This window comes from Moschus berezovskii, chromosome 11 (genome assembly GCF_049115385.1).
Source record: "Moschus berezovskii isolate FMDL1 chromosome 11, NW_MosBer_1.0, whole genome shotgun sequence".
Lineage (NCBI taxonomy): Eukaryota > Metazoa > Chordata > Mammalia > Artiodactyla > Moschidae > Moschus > Moschus berezovskii.
This window is the reverse complement of record NC_142470.1, coordinates 97,120,904-97,139,744: the sequence shown is the minus strand read 5'-3', so window position 1 is coordinate 97,139,744 and position 18,841 is coordinate 97,120,904. Positions and strand designations below refer to the sequence as shown.

The 18,841-nt window shown below is 46.2% G+C and overlaps 1 protein-coding gene across 3 annotated transcripts in view; it reads left to right on the top strand.

Moving 5' to 3' along the window:
* The window catches only part of SFXN5 (sideroflexin 5), a 136,573-nt gene that overhangs the window by 54,494 nt on the left and 63,238 nt on the right, over positions 1-18,841 (top strand). For 2 of the 3 annotated variants that reach the window (XM_088841571.1, XM_055400359.2), the window contains exons 7-9: positions 13,226-13,279; positions 14,275-14,331; positions 15,671-15,736. The exons of the other annotated variant lie outside the window; for it this stretch is intronic. In XM_088841571.1, coding sequence (XP_088697697.1) covers positions 13,226-13,279; positions 14,275-14,331; positions 15,671-15,736 — 177 coding nt within the window. The remainder of the gene's footprint in view (positions 1-13,225; positions 13,280-14,274; positions 14,332-15,670; positions 15,737-18,841) is intronic. 3 annotated transcript variants of the gene reach the window in all.

The following is an 18,841-nucleotide window of genomic DNA, read 5'->3' as shown; positions in this document are numbered from 1 at the left end:
TACATCCATACAAGACTACTGGAAAAACCATAGCCTTGACTAGACTTGACCTTTGTTGGCAAAGTAATGTCTGCCTATAAGCCTATAGCAAACATTTAGATTTTGATTTAAAAAAAAAAACATTTAAAATAGCACTTAGAATGATGTTACCCAAAATAAATTCAAGAAAAAATAAATTACCCAAAGTAAATTCAAGAAAAAATAAATTACCCAAAATAAATTCAAGAAAGGATGTGCAAGACCTTTATGGAAAAACTTACAGCACTTTATTGAAGTCCACTGGAAGCCTTCAACTAAATGAATGGATAAATATGTCACCTTGGGTAGAAGTATTTGTAATAATGAAGATACTCATTTTCTTCAAATTATATTCAATATAATTCCAATCAAAATAACAGGATTTTTCATGGAACTTAACAAATTGATACTAAAAATTAATGAACAGACTAAGGGCTAAGAACAGCCAAGACAATTTTCAAGAATGTGGTAACAGGAGAGTCACCCTAGGAAGTAGTATGAAAGTGAAAGTCACTCAGTCATGTCTGGCTCTTTGCAACCCCATAGACTATACAGTCCATGGAATTCTCCAGCCCAGAATACTGCAGTGGGGCGCCTATCCCTTCTCCACTGGATCTTCCCAACCCAGGAATCAAACCGGGGTCTCCTGCATTGCAGGTAGATTCTTTAGCAACTGAGTTTTGGTTTGGGTTTGGGGATAAGCAAATAGATCATTGGAGCGGAATAGAAAGTTTGGAAACATGCCCATACCCATATGGAAGCTTGATATTTGACAGTTCAGTGGAGAAGAAAGATGGACCTTCTAACAAATGACGCTACCTATATGGAGGAGAAATAATGTTAGATTTCACCTCATACACAAAACACTTTCTGTATGAAAAGAAAATGCTTGCAGCACTGTTTATAACAGCAAAATAAAGGAAACCACTGAAATGTCCATCAACAAGAGAATGGAAAATTAAGTCATGATTTAGTCATACTTCAGAAAACTTAACACAGGAAAGAAAAACATGAACAGGGCTACATTAGTACTCAAAAACAATGATGAATGAAAAAAAAGTAGCAGAGTAATAATACTGTCTAATGTAATTTATGTAAAGTTTTAATATGTAAAGCAATATTATATATACTATATATTAATATATAACATAAAATATAATAATATATATTTATGGGTATGTTTTCCATGGAGTCGTAAAAACATTCATGGGAACAGTCAGCAACAGATTCATGTATACTACTTACCTCTGGAGAGAGAGAGGCAATGGGATCTAGCAGAACAGGAGGAGCTTCATTTATATCTTTTATGTTTCGTCTTTTAAAAAGAAATTTTTCACAAAAATTTAACAAAATAATTACATTTAGCAGTATGTGGATGTTCATTGTACTATCCTCTGGACTTCTCTGTGCACTTGAAATGTTCCATTTTATGCATGTATTTTAAATATGTGTCAACATGTTTAGGAATATCATTCTCATCTCTGTCCTTTTGTAGTTTCCCTGAAACTTCTACATTGTTCTGAAATATTCTGAGAAAGTATTATAAAATTCTCCCACCATAATTGTGTGTGTTTAATTTCCTTACATTTCTTGTAGTTTTCGCTGTGTATATTTCAGTGCAGTGGGGTTTGGTATGTTTTTGCCATTTTTATCTTCTTGAGGTTATAATCTCCACCTTCCCACCTCTCTGTTTCTCTCACAGATGCACACACACACGAAACATCTGTTTCTTTGAATATTGTTGTCTTAAATTCTACTTCATCTCATGTTAATATTTCTATTCCCTTTTTGTTTGTTCTACTTGTAAATTGTTGCCTACACATTTTCATTAGAGTGGTATTTCTGTGTATATGTCTCTCATAGACAAAACTGAACTGAATTGTATTTTTTTTTCTAACCCACTTTGAGAAACTGTCTTTAACTTCAATAATTAATGGAACTTACTCATATTTATTCTGCCACTGGTTATTGTGAGCACTTATCCCAGCCATCCAGTAGTAAGTTTGTTATTGTTTCCATTTGTTTTCCTGATTTATACTAGACTGATAATTTTTATTGGTCCTTTTAGTTTCTTAAGTAGTTTGGAAGGGGAGCATCTTAACCCTGTCTAGTTACCATTCACCTGTAATGTGTTATAGAGAGATTTTATTGTATTTACCTTATCAATATCAGTAACTGAATAGGAAATAGGACCTCCCCAATCCTACTCATAAAGGGAGATTTTTAGCACACCATCTTACCCTGTTTTCTACCATTTCATTCATATACACTTGCCCAGATTTTGTATATAGTCTGGAATCTCACCAGCTTTTTGAACCCTTGCTTAACACCTATATTAAGCTTCACAAGTATTTAGGTTGTGTGTGTGCGTGTGTGTGTTCTCTGTGCTTGGCTATAGTACTTTTTTGAATAATATTAAGAGTGTGTGGGCAATACTTTCTGAGTCCTTGCATATCTGAAATGATTTTTTTTCCCTCTTATACATGAACAATAGTTGGCCTGATTCTCTCTTTCTTTATAGGTAAAACTCCCCCATTCCCTTTGGGATCTTTTGGTATTTTTTCTCTTTTTCTTTGGAGTGCAGAAATATACTTAGGATTAAAAAAAATCTTCTCCATATATTTTATAAAATTATACAAGTAATACATGAATATGTTCTTTGGAATTCAAAAATATCACTAAGAATTTTTTAAAGAATATTTTTAAAGTTATACAAATAATACATGAATATGTTCTCTCAACTCAGAATTCAAACAATGCAAAAAAATATTGAAGTTCCTCTGACAATCCTGAACTCCAAATCTACTCCCAGAAGTAACCCCTGTGAGAAGTTTGCTGTGAACTTTCAGGATTTTTTTCTTAGGTATTTGCATAAATATGAATCATCACTAAAATTTTTGTTTTGTTTTGTATCTTTTCCATTAAAATACAAAAATATGCTTATTTATTTACAAATAACTTAATTACACTTAGCAGTTTGCCTGTGTAAAGATCTCTTTCCTTCCTTCCCTTCTCCTTTCATTTTTCCTGCTGAGTAACATTCTCTCCTATAGTGATGGATTTAGATTGTTTCTGATAATTTTCTATTAGAAATAACAGTGCTGTGGGAAAATCCTTATAAAGATTTTTTTGTCCAAGTATGAGGATTTCTTAAGGGCCCATTCCAGAAACGGAGCTTGCTGTGTAAAAGGCAATGCACATTTCCCTGAACAACAAAAGATCTTACTTCTTTTCATATATTTATTGACTATTTACATTTTCTCTTTTATGAATTTGGCTATTAACATCCTTTGTCCATTCTTCCATTGACTATATTTTTCTAATTAATTTGTAAGTATTCTTTATATGCTGCTGCTGCTGCTAAGTCACTTCAATCGTGTCCGACTATGTGCGACCCCATAGACGGCAGCCCACCAGGCTCCTCCGTCCCTGGGATTCTCAGGCCAGAATACTGGAGTGGGTTGCCATTTCCTTCTCCAATGCATGAAAGTGAAAAGTGAAAGTGAAGTCACTCAGTCGTGTCCAACTCTTAGCGACCCCATGGACTGTAGCCTACCAGGCTCCTCTGTCCTCCTCTTTCTAGGCAAGAGTACTAGAGTGGGTTGCCATTTCTTTTCCCAATTCCTTATATATTTGAATATTAATCCTTTGAATTATATATATTGCAAATCTCTTCTTCTAGCCATTCTTTCTTTACTCTCTAGTGTCTTTGGTAGAAAAGTTTTAAATATTGATTCTTAAAATATAATGGTCTTTCCTTGGATTGAGCTTTGAGTCTTGTCCCCACTTCTCACCTCCATCTCCTTTATTAAAATAACTGGGTTTTTGAGAGTTGTGTCTAGGAATCAGCTCTTAGATGTACTTGTCAGTTCTTCTGTTTTCATTTTCTAATTTATTCATTTCTTATTTTCATGATATCCACTTTTCCTCTTTGATTTGTTCTGGCTGGCTTTTTTTTTAACTTATTGCTTTGAATTTATTCTTATTCATTTTGATTCTTTCCTTCTAATGAAAAACTCTTTAGGCCTCTGAATTTGCTTCTGAGTATATCAGATACTTGGCTATGTCTAATATGTTTTCATACAATGATCTATACTTTTATTTTTGAAATAAGTTTGAAATTATAGCTTTGAATCCTCTTTAATCAATTAGTCAGAAGAATACATTTTAAATTCTAAATGATTGTGTCTTAAAATTATATATTCTTTTATTATTATTTCTAGTTTATCTTATTTTTAGAGAGAGTGACCTCTACAGTTTTGCCATTTGAAATTTATTATGGTTTTCTTTGTAGCATAGTATATGATCATATGAAAAGTAGGATCATTTGTATATAACAAAAAGTTCAAAACAATAGTAGTTTAAACAAATAATTTATTTCCCTCTCAGATCAAAGAATTTTGGAGATAGGCAGAACCCACAGTCTCTGTGAATCCAGACTTCCGTTTTTCTACATCATTCTCAGTTCTGGCTTCTAGTGTCAGTAACTTCATAGCCCAGGGTGGCTGCTGAAGTTCCAGTCATCACATCTACATCCCAGGGAGGAGAAAGAAGGGAGAAGTAAAAGGATGTACCTCTTATGTGAGTCATTTCCCTTTAAGTAGTCCTCTTCAGAGTGTCACACAACAGTTTTGTTTATATTACATTAGAAATTAGCTGGATATATATAGTCAATCCCCAATTATAGGTCTTCATTAGTGAGAAAGAAGAGAAGAATAGCTATGGGTAGTCAAACAAGGATCTTCCATAATAATTTTTAATAAATATTCCATCAATGCTTAAAAATAGATTTATCATTTGGCAGTATCGTCTCTCTCAAACCACAGAAGTTGAGTTTGGGGCTTATTCCTCATAGGAGGTCAACTGGACTCTTTCAAAATTAATGGCTGCCATCAACTGGTATAATCTAGCCAACCCAAGGGATGTCAGCACTCTCCCTAGTTCACAAGTGTTATTGAGGACACTCCGTAGTTTTCCTCTCTCTCCTCTTCCTAAGACAAATTAATCACTCCAGGGCCTCTGTGGCCTTGCAGGCATTGTAGGAACGTGGGTGCTGATTCCCTTGTCACTCAGGGCTTTACTGCTGAAGTAGACACTGTGAATGTCCTACCAGGACCAGTCCCTCCCAGCCTGAAGCAAACATCCCTTTGTGAAGAAATGTGTAGGATGTGAGAATAGGAATCCTAACCTCTGACACCCTGTATGAACACATGATTGGGATTAATGGGCAACATGACCTGGGATGGTCTCAGTGGCAACTGGAGCAAAATAACAATATTCACCTAGCCTCCCTAGGTGAGACTCACTTCTTAGCCTCAAGTAGCTGTATCCCAGGATTCAGAACAGCTGGGCCAGAGGCCAGGTCCCAGGAAGAGCCACTGGTTATGGAGAACCTGTGGCCTTCTATCTGGGCACTTTGATGTGGATAAGCAATGTGAGGACTCATTGGTCCCACTCCCTTCTTGGGGCCACCACCTTGCCCAGTAAGGAGGGAGCACTGTGACTGTCTGGGCACTTCAACCCCAGGCCTGGCTCCCACCAGCCACGTCACCTCTCCTAAGACCCTGCTGTCTCCTGCTAGCACTGAGCATCTCAGTAAGGGCGTGGTCTGAAGGGGAGTGAAGGTTCCAGTCCATGCCTTAGGGAAGCCCCTGCTGTGATAGAATGGGTAAGAAATATACACATGCAGAAACCACTAAAATGCTTACCAAAATAGAAATGGGGTGCCAGCGAATGTGCTAGGAACTGGGTCCCTGAGTGATAAAGGGAAGGGGTGAGTCAGGCTGGCAGGTGTCTTGGCTAAGATACTTCTGGAAGTAATATCTGAATTACCTCCGGCCCAGGTGAGCATCCCTGACTTGACCCCCCCCCCATGCTGCTCCCACCTTGCCTGAGAGTAACCCTGCCCCCATCCTGCTCACTCCCAGAGCTCAGGAGAAACGAGCTGGTTTTCTCCCAGAAGCTGGTGCCAGTTTAGTCAGCAGATTTCACAGATCTACTGGCACCCATGTAGTGTCTTATTTTAAGCTTAACATTTGAAGATGGAAACTTTTCCCCCTTTGATGTGTGGCAAAGAGATCCCAATTTATACACAAGCATGGCGGCTAAGCCAGTGCACCAAGGCTGTTCCCAAGGCGGGTGCAGTTCATGGCTCCCCTTTTTCAGGTACCTTCCCAGAAAGAACCCCACCAACTGTGATCGCTTCTGACAATTGGCATCTAAGTCCTCGGGTCTCCTTCAAGAGATATGCAGCCCTGTGCCTTCTGGGCATGTGTGGCTGGGGAGAGGCAGAGCCAGGGTGTGGGCCCCATTCTGTCCTCTCTGCATTTCTCCAGCTGCCAGCCTCTTCCCTTGGCTCCCATAATGTGTCAGGGCCGCGAGTCTGAGGTTCTCCCAGGCGGCCTCTGTGTCTCCCTTCTTGGCCCTGAGCTCCCTGACACTGCCATCCTCCTCTCTTCTCTCCTGTCACTCTGGGAGTCTCAGAACTCAAGGCTGAAACCCCTCATATCCAGCTGGGAGACTGAGCGGGGCAGACCAGGAGCATCCTGTCAGTGAATTCAGAGGTCTTGGGTTATGTCCAAACCTGATATTTCCTTGGGACCTGAGGAGCCCTATCTACTCTGAACCCTCTCATTTTAATGCTGCCGATGATCGTGTAGACTTAGAAACCCCATTTCTGCAAAGGTGCTGGTATAAGTCACATCCTCTCTGTGGGGAGGAAGGGTGGACCATGGAGGGTTCACTTACATGAGGATTTGGCTGAGTCTCAGGGCTTTCTCACATCTCCCAACCCTCTTCATCCCAGACTCCACTTTTTCACACACTTCAATCCCAGCCCCAATTTTCTTCCTGGCCATTGTAATCGACACCAAAATGGCTGGTGTCTGATTTGCTTCTCACTGCAGCTCTGGCTTAGTTTGTACCATCTAAGAGGTGGGGTTCAGTTAAATTTGAATGGACCAGTCAGGGACAAACATTAATTTGACAAAAGATATTTCCTTGAAATGGTTGGGCTGCTTTAAATAGCAGCACCCCTAATGCGCCCAAGTGTTACTTTTCAGACCATTAGCTGTAAAAATCAGAAGATGGAGACAAAGTCGAAGGAAAAAGCAGGCAAATTGTTGAGTACTGGAGCCCATGCAAGGTCTTTCGAAAAGGAAGAGGAACATTTCAGAACTGAGTGCATCAGTGTGGCGGAAATGCATGTGACGCTGAAGGACTGTTGCTTTGCCGGCGAGGACTCCCAGGTAGTTGAGAAGTGAGTGATGTGTGGTCTCATCCCTCTGAAGCATCTGGAAGCTCTCAAGGAAGACAGATTTTAAACATATATTTACTACCAAGATGAATACTGCAAAGAAGGCAGGCAGGGTGCTGAGGGAGCGTGTGACAGGAGACCTACGTCATCTTGAGGGCTGGAGGGGGCTTCCTGGAGAAGGTGACTACTAACCTGAAACCCAGAGGATGAGGAGGGATTAGCCAAATGAAGATGGGGTGGAGGGTGGCAGGGCTGATATTTCTGCCATTTTCCGGCCAAGCAAGGCAATTCTGTACCCTGTAGTCTTCCCTCGACTTAAATTTCACCCCTCAGTTGTTTAGACGCACACCCTGTTTCCCCTTTAAATTTTTTTTTATACTTTTGAAGTTTCCTTTTTCTTATCACTTGAATAACTTCCATTTGAGTGCCAGCCCAAGGGGTGGGAGGTTGCTCAGTTCTGAGTCCCATATCATAGTACGCAGAATTGTGGCCAGCAGACTTGCTGCCTTGTCCTTGTTTTGAGTTGTTCATGTCCCGCTTCTGGCCAAACAGACTGAGATATTTGGTGCCTCTCTCCCTCACTGAGACCTCACCTCTCTGCAGAGGTTAGAACACTCTGAAGGTGGAGGGTTGAAGTGAAGTTGTGGTTTTCTTGTGAGCCAGTTGCCATAGGAGTACAGTCAGCCCCGTTCCTCATTCTGTCCTGAGATGAGGCTTAGTTACAAACTTCCCTTCTTTCTGGACCAGCCAGGTGGCCCCAGAACTGGGCCAGTGGTCACCGGTTGGAGTAGGTTGACAAGCTGGGCTGCTCAGGAACCAGCATCACTAGGGAAGACGTTAGTAGCGGTACAGGTGCATTAGTAGTGGTACAGAATTTTGCCCAGGAAGGAGAGCATATTCACTATATGAAGTAATCCCTGCATCAATCAGCTATTGCTACTATAGTGCTGTGTAACAAACATCCACAAAATTGCAGCAGCGGCCATAGCGTTCATTCTTAGGGATCTGCAGTTAGCCGGGAGTTTGGCTGGTCTAGACTGGGCTTGATTGAGGCAGTTTTGCTTCTCACTGCACGTCTGGGGTCAACTGGGAGTCAGCTCAACCAGGCTGGACTCTGCTCCTCATATCTTATCTTCCTTGGATGAATGGGAACACTGGCCAGGGATGTCACCTCTTGGCAATGTTAGGAGCACAGAGGGCTGGCATAAATAAGGTCTCTGAGGCCTGGGCTTCAAACTGGCACACTACCACTTCCTCCCACATGCCATTGGCCAAAGCAATACCAAAAGCATGGAAACAAATTCCTCCCCTTGCATGTGTATGATGCAGGGACCAAACTCAATCTGCCCCCTCTGCAAAGGCCAACAGCCTCATGCAATCAGACTTTAATAAAAGGAGTAAGAAAGAGATGAATGATGGTGGTCATTGTCACAATCCATCATAGAGCCTTTGCCTGGCCAAGAATGAGTTAATGTCCTTAATAATGAGTTAGCAACGTTCTTCCGGTGTGTGCTATGGGCCCAACTTTGTGCTGAGTGCTTTGGGGGACATCAGAGAGAAAAGCCCTGACTCTACCGTCAGGAGCTCATTACCTTTTGTGGACTAAATGTTGCTCAGTTGTGTAATGTACACTGTGAAGGTCTGAGACATGAGAGAACAGCAAAGACTAGAAAAGAATGAGCTAGAAGGAGAGGAACGATACTAGGGCCTGACACCTGGGGGGTTTGGTGCATGCTCTGTTCCAGACACCGTGCCCGATTCTTGCCATGCCTCGCTTCTTCTCCTGGTCATCCAGAGACGTACCAGGACCGTCCCCATTTAACAGATGAAAAAACAGAGGCCCAAAGACCTCAAGTTACTTGTGCGTGGTCACACAGCCAGTACATACAAGAACCAGAATTGGAGTCCAGCTCCTCCCACCACCACAGCCTGAGCACTGGTCACGAGGGCCTGTGGCCGGCCACCCAAGGGGAAGAGGAAGCAAAGGCAGACAGATGTGCAGAGAGGACAGCTGCCAGGGGGCGGGAGCCGTGGAGGGGACCCCAGTCGTGTTACGAACTATAAATGGGAGCAAAGATAGGATGTGCGATTTGGCCGAGGTCCTGCGACAAGATAGGGTGCAGGCTGGGAATTCTGGCTGTCGGCTCTCCTTCATGTTCCCTGGTCCCTGCCGCTTTCTGGGCTCTCTCCCCGTTGAGCGGCCACGCTGAAGCGTCTCCGTCTTGGAAGAGGTGCCATCCACTGGCATGGAAGCCGGCGGACTGGCTCCCTCTCTCTATTCATCTCTTCCCTCCTTTCCCCTGCCGTGCTCTGGAAAGGGCAGCGTGAGGGAATGTGGGCAGGTTGCACCAGAGATATACATCTGAGAGCTGAAGGAACATTTATTTTTAATTTAGACTTAAAAAGAAAAAAGGAAGTTATAAAATATCTGCTCTTGCTCCTGGGATTGTGCAGATGGTGCTGCGTGTTGCCTAATAGGGAGCGGGGCTGGCACCGCGTGCTTGCGGCCCCACCAGCCACTGTAGGAACCTGGAAGGAGGGTCCGGTTCCTCTTGTTTCAGCCTCAGATGGCTCCCTTGCATCCCCTTTGGCCAGTGTGGCATGGTGTTCCGCTGCCTTCTCACCTCACCCTTCCCGGACTCCCATCTGCTGATTGCCTGAACCTCCTCCAATGAAGTTCGTCTCTCAGCCGTTCCTGCTCCCAGGAGCACACACGTGCACACCTCAGCTCCAGCCTACCGCCTCCTTTGGCAGATAACCAGACCTCTCTTCCTCACCTCCTGCTTGTATGTGAGAATTTATCAGTTTTACACACATCCAAATACCTGTTTAAAGCATCTAGTCATTTCCATGCCCAGGAGTTATAGAAGACATCCCCATACACTTTCCTGTTTGGTCTTTGTGTTTGCTGTGGTTCGATGCTGTGTATTCAACTCTTCTGGTACTCTCCTCCAGAAGCTGATGGAGCTCAGTGCATAGAAGGTGCTCGAAAATGGGCATATAATGTGACTTTTCCTTTGTACTCAGGCAGTTGAGCTGGAGAAGGAAGCCCTACAGAGGTGGGGCTCCCAAGCCAGAAATCAAGAGACCTGACTCTTTCTCTAGCTTGCTTTGAAGCCTCTGGCAGATCACTAAATTTGTCTAAGCCTCAGTTACCCCATTTGTAGAATATAGAAAGTAACCTCTATTTTATTTGGACCCCAAAGTTATAATAAAGATCTTGAAAGTGACATAAGGAAAAATGCTTAGTGAAATCAGTTGATTAATTCATCTCTTAAAGAAAGCTTGCTGAGGCACAGGTGCCCAGCCTGTGTTTGGGCAGGAGTTTGGGACAGGAGTTTGGTCAGTTTGGCCAACCAGATGAAAAACTCACTGATTACACTGTGAGTGTGCGTGTGTGTGTTGCATAGACTCGGTACTAGTTTGCTTTAGTTTAGGGCTATAGTTTGTTCTGAAAAATAACTCGATATCACATAAAAAAGGCATGCCATAAGAAAAAACAAGTAAGTTGAAAATGAGACAAAAGGGAAGTTAGAGAAGAAAAGATAAAATAAAGGTATAAGTCCAGTTTCACACAGGACACATGCAGTGTGGTCTGTCTCCTTGGCAGGTGTGAGTTGTGGGGACGCAGCCTGGACATCTTGACAGTCAGTGCAAAGAGGGACACAGTTGGATGCCCTGTGTCTGTAAGACAGATGCAAACCAGATGTTCAGAAGTATATATTTCAGATCCTGAAACCAGAAAACTTCCTCCAAGAGGATTCATAAAGGGGACCGATGTGATGAAGAGTGAGTGTCCTGGACAACAGCTGTCTGGTAAATGCAGTGAGTCCCATGGGCCACATCTTATGATGGTCCTGGTGACCCAAGCGCAGTTCAGGGGGTGCAAAGGGAACTGAGGGGCAAACTGTAATGTAGTTCATAACAGCCCTATGTTATATAAACCAGTGGGTTAAGGGACTGTGCTTCCCAACAGTGGAAAATAGCTTTTATTTCCATGGGCTTCATGAGGCAGGCAGACATATACACACGTATATGTACATCCCAGTGCAGGAGAATGCACACACACACACACACGCATACCACACACGTATATGTACATCCCAGTGCAGGAGAATGCACACACACACGCACACGCATATCACACACTCATGCGCTCACCTGTCTGCCCAGCTTTGGCCTCTCTAGGCTCAGTTTCCTCGCTATGGTCTGGTTCCTGACTAGGGCACTAGGAGGAAATCCTGGGTCCCCTGGGGTTCCTTCTTGGCAGGACTGGTGGGAAAATTCCCTTTTACAGACTATGAAACCATCTATATTAGCTTCATACCTACTGCTTGGGCTCTGGGAATAGAATTTGAGTTGAGATAGGAACTCCAAGGTCAACCTCTTCATCCTACAGGGGAGAAAACTAGAACCCCAAAGGGGCAAGCCTTCTGTTGGAGACCACACAGGAGTAGAGTCAAAGTTGAGACCCCAGGTCCCTGATTCTCACTCCAGCACCCTAAGCTGTCATTGTGAAGAAAAATCGAGTTGGGATCTTACTTGGGGGAGAAAAATATCATAAGATAATCTTTCATCGGTGCTATGGAATGGCTTTACATTATATAATTTTATTCAAACTGATATGGGCCAATAAATATAAATGTGTATGCATGTTCACTGTTTTAAAACATTTTAATGTTTAAAACATGATTTACTAATGCTGCTAAGGATGTCTAGAACTTGATTTACTGCATAGAATTGAATGTTTATACTTGTTCCTTACAGAAATTCTTGCCAAAGAGCCATTTTATCTGCAGGAATAATAAATAAGTCAATATGTGGCTGGCTGTGCACATTTTTCCATATGTGGCAGCACTTGGTAGATGCTATTTTGCACGTAAGCACTCAAAAGGTAAATCTGGCAGATGCACATGAACCCTTGAAGTCTAAGATTTGGTCAGTGTCATGATCAGGCAATTTATCTGGACATAAACCAAAAGAATAAAGTCACTGGGTCTAGGTCTTAGGTGATGTTTGGGCTTTGGGAGAATGGGTCCACACTGATGTAACCAGACCTGGTCACATGTGTGTGTTTATTCACTCATTCACACATTCAACAAATACTTATTAGACATCTACGTTTCATTCAATAGCCTAAATATAGAGTAGGTTTTGCTTCATGGGGGCCCAGAGATAATATATAAATTTCCCTACTTGTGTTCGTAAAAAGGCCTTTAGATATTGAGCTTCCCAGGAGACCAGTGGGAAAGAATCTGCCTGCCAATGCAGGAGATGTGGGTTCGATCCCTGGGTTGGGAAGCTCCCCTGTAGGAGGAAATGGCAACCCACCCAAGTATTCTTGCCTAGAAAATTCCATGGACAGAGGAGTTTGGTGGGATATAGTCAATGGGGTCGCAAAGAGTCAGACATGACTGAGCACACACCCTTTAAGGCCTTTGAAATGAATATTATTGAGTCCTCACAAAGATCCTGTTGGACAGCTAGGATGCAAAGAAGCCAGGTTAGCTGGGTGGAAGTAAAGGGGCTTGTTTTGTGTGCTCCTTTGTTTTTATTGTTCCCCTGGACACCAATTATGGAAATACACATGTCTGCTGTTAAAAAGAGTACAGAGATACTCAAGAAGAATGTGAGGAAGTACTGACCTGCAGGGACATCTGCGTGCTGTGCTATAGATTTTTCTGATGCCTGGAAATATGTATATGTATTTGTGTATATGATATATATGGTGAGGTTTTTTTCCCTTTATAAAAATGGGATTATGCTGTCATTTAATTCTGAAACCATGGTTTCTTCATTGTATGTCATCGCACTTTGGGCACTGGTTTGTACAGATCACACACATCAGTTTGTACAGATCCAGCTCACTTGTGTCCGTGACTGTGTCATTTTTCTTTGTGAAAGTGTAGGGGGCGTCTTCTGCCCTCTTCAGCCTTTTCTTCTCTCTCATAGGTTGTTGGTCTTCTCTTGCCCAATCAGACTTTGGCGTCCACTGTCTTCTGGCAGGTAACAGTTTCCCTGCGAACAGCAGGCTCCTGAGAGGGCACCCAACAAGTGCTGGTTAGAGCACCCTGCCCCAGTGTCACCTCTATCTAGTCGCCTTGCGGAAAGTTGCCCCCTTCCGACTCCTCCCCAACCCAGAAGCCACTGGGAGAAACCCCAGGACTGCAGTCCTGCTGAGCAGGTCCTAGCAGCCCTTGGGCCAGAGGGGATGAGGGCTGGCTTCACCTGGATGCTTGTTCCGTGGCCAGTGACCTTGAGGCCCTCCGCCTCATTTTTACATCAGCCTCATCCAAATTTATGGGGGAGGTAATCCACCCTCAACCCTACAGTAGTGAGGTGGGTGCAAGAGCATCGCGGACCCTGGTCTCTGCCCTTGGAGGCAGTCTGGGTTGTGGCTGTCTCAAAACAGTAGCTCTGTGTGTGTCTGTGTAGGGAAAGCAGGACAGGAAGAAAAACCTGTTAGTCTTCAGGAGAAAATGTCAGAGTCTTCCTGAAGGGGAAAAAAAAACTCCTAATAGTGTCCATGTCTAGGCTCGGCAGGTGGTGCAGGACACTGGGCTGGTGTATTCTGAAAGAGGCTCAAGGCTGCCAGCCATTTCAGGGCCCTTCTGGAACAGTGTCCACCTTCGGTCCAGTCATTAATATAAAAGGATGATGCGACAGAGGCAGTGGGCCCATTTGGGGCAGTGGACCCTGGAGTTCTGGGAGGGGAGCTGTGTCTGGTCTGAGATGGACAGCTGGGCAGGATGGGGCCAGTGTCTTGGCTTGCCAGGAACTGAGGGGTTTCCAGGACTGAGGCCTTTTGGCACTGAAACCTGCATTGTCCTGGCAAATCAGGATGGCTGGTCACACTGACTTGAGGGGTGGATGGCGCCACCATGAATGGAGACCTGTGTCTTTCTGGAGGACTGTGGCCTCCCAGGTTCAGACCTAGCTTCCAGGGAGGTGACTATACCTCTCCTGACTTTTCCTCCCCCTCCCCTCCCCTTGCCTTTCAGTGGCTGAACCAGAGCCACAATGCCTGTGTCAACTATGCAAACCGCAACGCTACCAAGGTGAGCATGGCAGACAATCACCTGGTGGTGGGCTGCAGGCAGGGTGACCCTCTCCTCTCTGCCATGTGGCATGCCTCCATCGGGGCTGCTCCTCGGAGTTTTACCACCAGCCCTTCAGGAGGGGCCCCACCAAGGAGGGGCTGTACACCTGATGTGACAAAGGCCCATCACGTGGGAGGGTGGTGGGGAAGGCGAAAGGGATAAGCCCCGCTGGTTTCTGAACATTTCTGGGGCAGCTCTTGGATCAGGACAGCTTCAGGCACATGAGGACTGAATTCCTCTAAATATGCCTCCAAGTTTGCTTGGAAGCGGCCCTGGTGCCCCAAGATCGCTGGCTGCAAAGCTTTATAAAGGGCCACCTATGAGGGTGAGGGGTCTGAGAGGAGAAGCTTGTCCTCCCAAAGTGCCCTGCACTCCTGGGATGAGCTCACAGCAGAGGCCCAGTCATCCCTCTCTTGTCGAGGAAGGGCTAGGCCCCTGGACTTCGCTGGCAAGGCTTTCTCTCCCCTGTCAGTGCCCCAGCACTTCCGTCCAAGGGCACCAGAGGAGAGGGGAAGTCTAGATCCCCTTGGGGGCTGTCAGTCTGGGGAGGAGAGGGTCTGGGCGCTTACAGCCTTGGTGGGGAGTGACAGGGGAGTCATGAGCTGGGGTGAACGGTACAAGTTCTGGGCCTGATACCCCAGGGACATCCCCACCTTCTCCCGTCTAAACCTTTGGCGCACGTCTCTCTCAGATGCTCCACACCTGGGCAGCTCAGGTTGGCTGGCTCCCATTCACCTTAAACCAAACATCTCCAGAACCGCTGTCGTCGTTCCTCAGCTCTTGCTTAACTTTGTGTGTCACAACTTGGGATCCACTTTCCCATAGAAATATTGAGCAACAGCCTCCTACTGGCCTGGAAGACCTACTTGGTTGGCGAGGCCTGTGAGAACCAGCCAGGCTGTGGCCACTGCCACATTGCCATTTCCACTGTGAAAGTACTGGGCGCCAAACAGCCCGTTTGCAACATTTAGCTTTCCTAACTGGATCTGCTTGCCCCAGCCATAAGTGGCCTATTTTGGCCCTTGCTGTTTGCTACTTCCAACCAAATGTCTGCCAAGGACTTTTCTAGAATAAGGTAGAAGAGCGGTGGGCCCTTTGGCGTCTCCCTGGACGTAGCTGCCCCGTGTTTCCATGTGCGGAGCTGTGCTGAGGGAGGCATGGATCCCTTTGGCTTTCAGAGGCCATCCTTTTCTCCTGCCCCTCAGGCTACTGGGCGGGAATGTCTCTTGTGGCTGGGGGCGTGTGCAAGGGTGGGAGCTTTGGGCCCCCTGGGGTCCTGAAATTCTGTATCTTTCAGCCTTCACCTGCATCCAAGTTCATCCAGGGCTACCTGGGAGCCGTGATCAGTGCCGTCTCCATTGCCGTGAGTAACCCCCGCCCCCCGCCCCCTGCTCCACCCTGCTGGTCTGCGGCTGTCCCCCCAGCGTCTCAGGCCAGACCTTGTCTGAAGGTCAGGGCTGGGCAAGCAGTGTGGGAGGCAGAGGTTTCTGTGTGGGGGTTGTCAGGCAGGGAAAAGTAGAGCATAGGTAGAGAAGGTGACGCTTTCATAGAGGGGGAGCACAGGCTGGTGCTCCAAGTTTGGGGGAACAGGAAGGGAGGGGAGGCAGTGCCCACAGGCCCTGTGAAGGGCTGACAGTCCAGCCGGGGGCCGGAAGCCTGTTCTAGAGGGACGCATGCTTACCTGCTACCTTCCTCAGAGGAAGCTCAGTGCTGTGGCTGACGCAGCAGTGAAGGGCCTCACAATCCAGCCCCAAGATTGGTCCAGGTGTCAGCTCCCCTTTAGTCTTTGCCTATGTTCCATGGGTCCCCTCTTGGTGGCCTTGGTCTTGTGGTCACATGTCCAAGCCCTCCTGGAATTCTGTGAATTCCTCAAGACAGGGGCAGTAGACTCATTCTGAATCCCACAGGGCTTTGAGAATACAACAGCTACTAAGCAGGGGAGGTTTGTAGACTGACTATGTGAGACCGACTATCTGCCCAGTTGAAGCAGAGGGCAGGTGACCCAGCGAAGGGCCTGACCTGAGTCAGAGTGCAGACCAGGCCCCCAAGACCTCGGCATGTTCATTCCACCCTACACCTGTCTTTGATCCCTCTCCATCCTGGCTGAGTGGTCTCCCATAGCCCACTCTGGAGGCCAAGAGTCACTTTACAACTTCATTATTTTATTCATTACCCAATAAGTACAGGTAGTTGGCAAGAAAAATAATCAGGAAATGCAAAATTTAAAACATTTACACATGATAAAAATTTGCATATACTCATCTTTTTGTAAAACCCACCTTCTCATCTTTCCCATTGGAGAAGTCAATGGCACCCCACTCCAGTGCTCTTGCCTGGAGAATCCCAGAGACGGGGGAGCCTGGAAGGCTGCAGTCCATGGGGTCGCTAAGAGTCGGACACGACTGAGCGACTTCACTTTCACTTTTCACTTTCCTGCATTGGAGAAGGCAATGGCAACCCACTCCAGTGTTCTTGCCTGGAGAATCCCAGGGACGGAGGAGCCTGGTGGGCTGCTGTCTATGGGGTCTCACAGAGTCGGACACGACTGAAGTGACTTGGCAGCAGCAGCATCTTTCCCATGTCTTTAAATAAATGTAGTGGTTCACACCCGTGTACTGACCCACTGGTATGGGTGATACCCATATGGGATGGTGGTAACACCATACACCACCATTTATTTCATCGTTCTCCAAAACAGGGCTTTGTGGCTGTACTGAGATGGCCTCAGTTACTCTGTTCCCACGTGGACCAGGTTCACTTCCAAATACCTGTTAGGGGGGGTCCCCACTTCATGCCCAAGATCCCTCTCCTTTCCCTACGTCTTACCCAGGCATGAAGCCAGAATTGCCACATCTATTTAGATCACTCATCAATAGGCTGCTAACCCACCTTGGTGGTCCTGCAACCCAGCATGAGACTTCATACCTTTGAGAGTCTTCCTAATTGGGGTCTCTGATTCTGGGGGTTGCTGGTCAGGGTCAGGGAACCTTGTGAGAGAGGAGAAGGGGCTCTGTCACCTTCCTCCTGCTCCTTATGACACGAGGGGCCCATAGCTGTGCCTGTTTTAGTGGCTTGAAAATCCCAAGTTCCTTCTTTGAGATGTAAGGGGATGTAAGGGGAGGTGGGGAGGAGCCAGGAGGAGGAAGCCACGTGGGGAGTGGCCTTGGCTGGGATGGGCTATAGTGCAAGGGGCTCGCTGTCCTGGGGGACATCCCTCTCCAGCAGGCCTGGGGCTGCAGGGATGGGGACATGGCTTCTTCCCAGGGCTCCAGGCTCTCTGCATCCCCAGTCCTCACTGCCCCACCCTTCAGCCCTCAGTCATTCCATCCCAACTTTGTAGGGCCGGATCCAGCCCAGATTGTGGGGTGAGGGTTCTGACGCCCAAGCTGCAGACTTACTGGGGACTTAGGGCCCTCCAGGCTTGCAGAGCCAGGGTCTTACTCACAGGGGACTGTCACAGCCCCCAGGGGGTGTACCTGTGCTGACACCCTCCTTCCCCTCCCCTCCTAGCTGCAGAGCCCCTGACTATGCCAGCCCCAAGTCCTAGAAACTTCTGTCTTTCTCATACATCCGCTCAGTTACTTCCTGTGCCCTGTCCTCTCATTGTTCTGCCAGATTTCATATTTACCAGGGACAGGGACAGGCCCCGTGTCTTCTCCCCCACGGAGCGGGGTGCGGAGTGGCGCTCCATGAACACTTGTTATTAGGTGGCTGATCGATGGTTGGCTTTGGAGGCCCCTCTGTGCTCCACCCGCCAGTGGCTTGTCCCCCTGCCGGGCGTCTGCGCACAGTGAGGGTCTAACTCCGGCAGATGGAGTGGAGTTTCTGACTTGGAAAATTTGCAGCTTGCTTGCTTTTCTTTTGTGTGTGTAAATCATGAAACCTCCAAAGAAAGAGGCTTTATTTTATTTTCCTTTTCCCTTGTTCTTTGGAAGCCCAAGGCCTCGAGGCCTCATTAACTGATCTCTGCTTCAATTAGTGACAAATCCACCCCTCTCCCTCCTGCCCCAGGGTGAGCCTGTTAGGAGGAGATGACCTGCAAACAAGTGTCACGGCCCCAGTGGTTGGCCCAGTTCTGGCATTAATTAAAGTGAGTCCTACAAGCAGGCGGCATGGATGAGGGCTGACAAGCCAAGGGCAGATCCCAGAGACTGAGGACCTGCTGAGTCAAGGCCAGGCCCTGTGAGTCCAGCCCTCTCTCCGGACCTGGGAGAGCCCATTTTCCCTCTCAGAAGAGCCCCTGACCTTGGGCAGCAGCCCCAAGAATCAGTCCCCACTGTATACCCCATAACTGCAGTCTCCTACTGGTGACAGGACCACCAGTGGGGGGGTTAGCAGCCTTTTGGTGAACCTCTAAATAGATCTGGCAATGTCTGTCTTCTTACTCGGGAATAAAAAAGAATTTCGTCTTAAGTTATTTTTGAAATCTAGCAGTTTGCTGTCTTTTAACAAAGGAAATTCTGTCAGT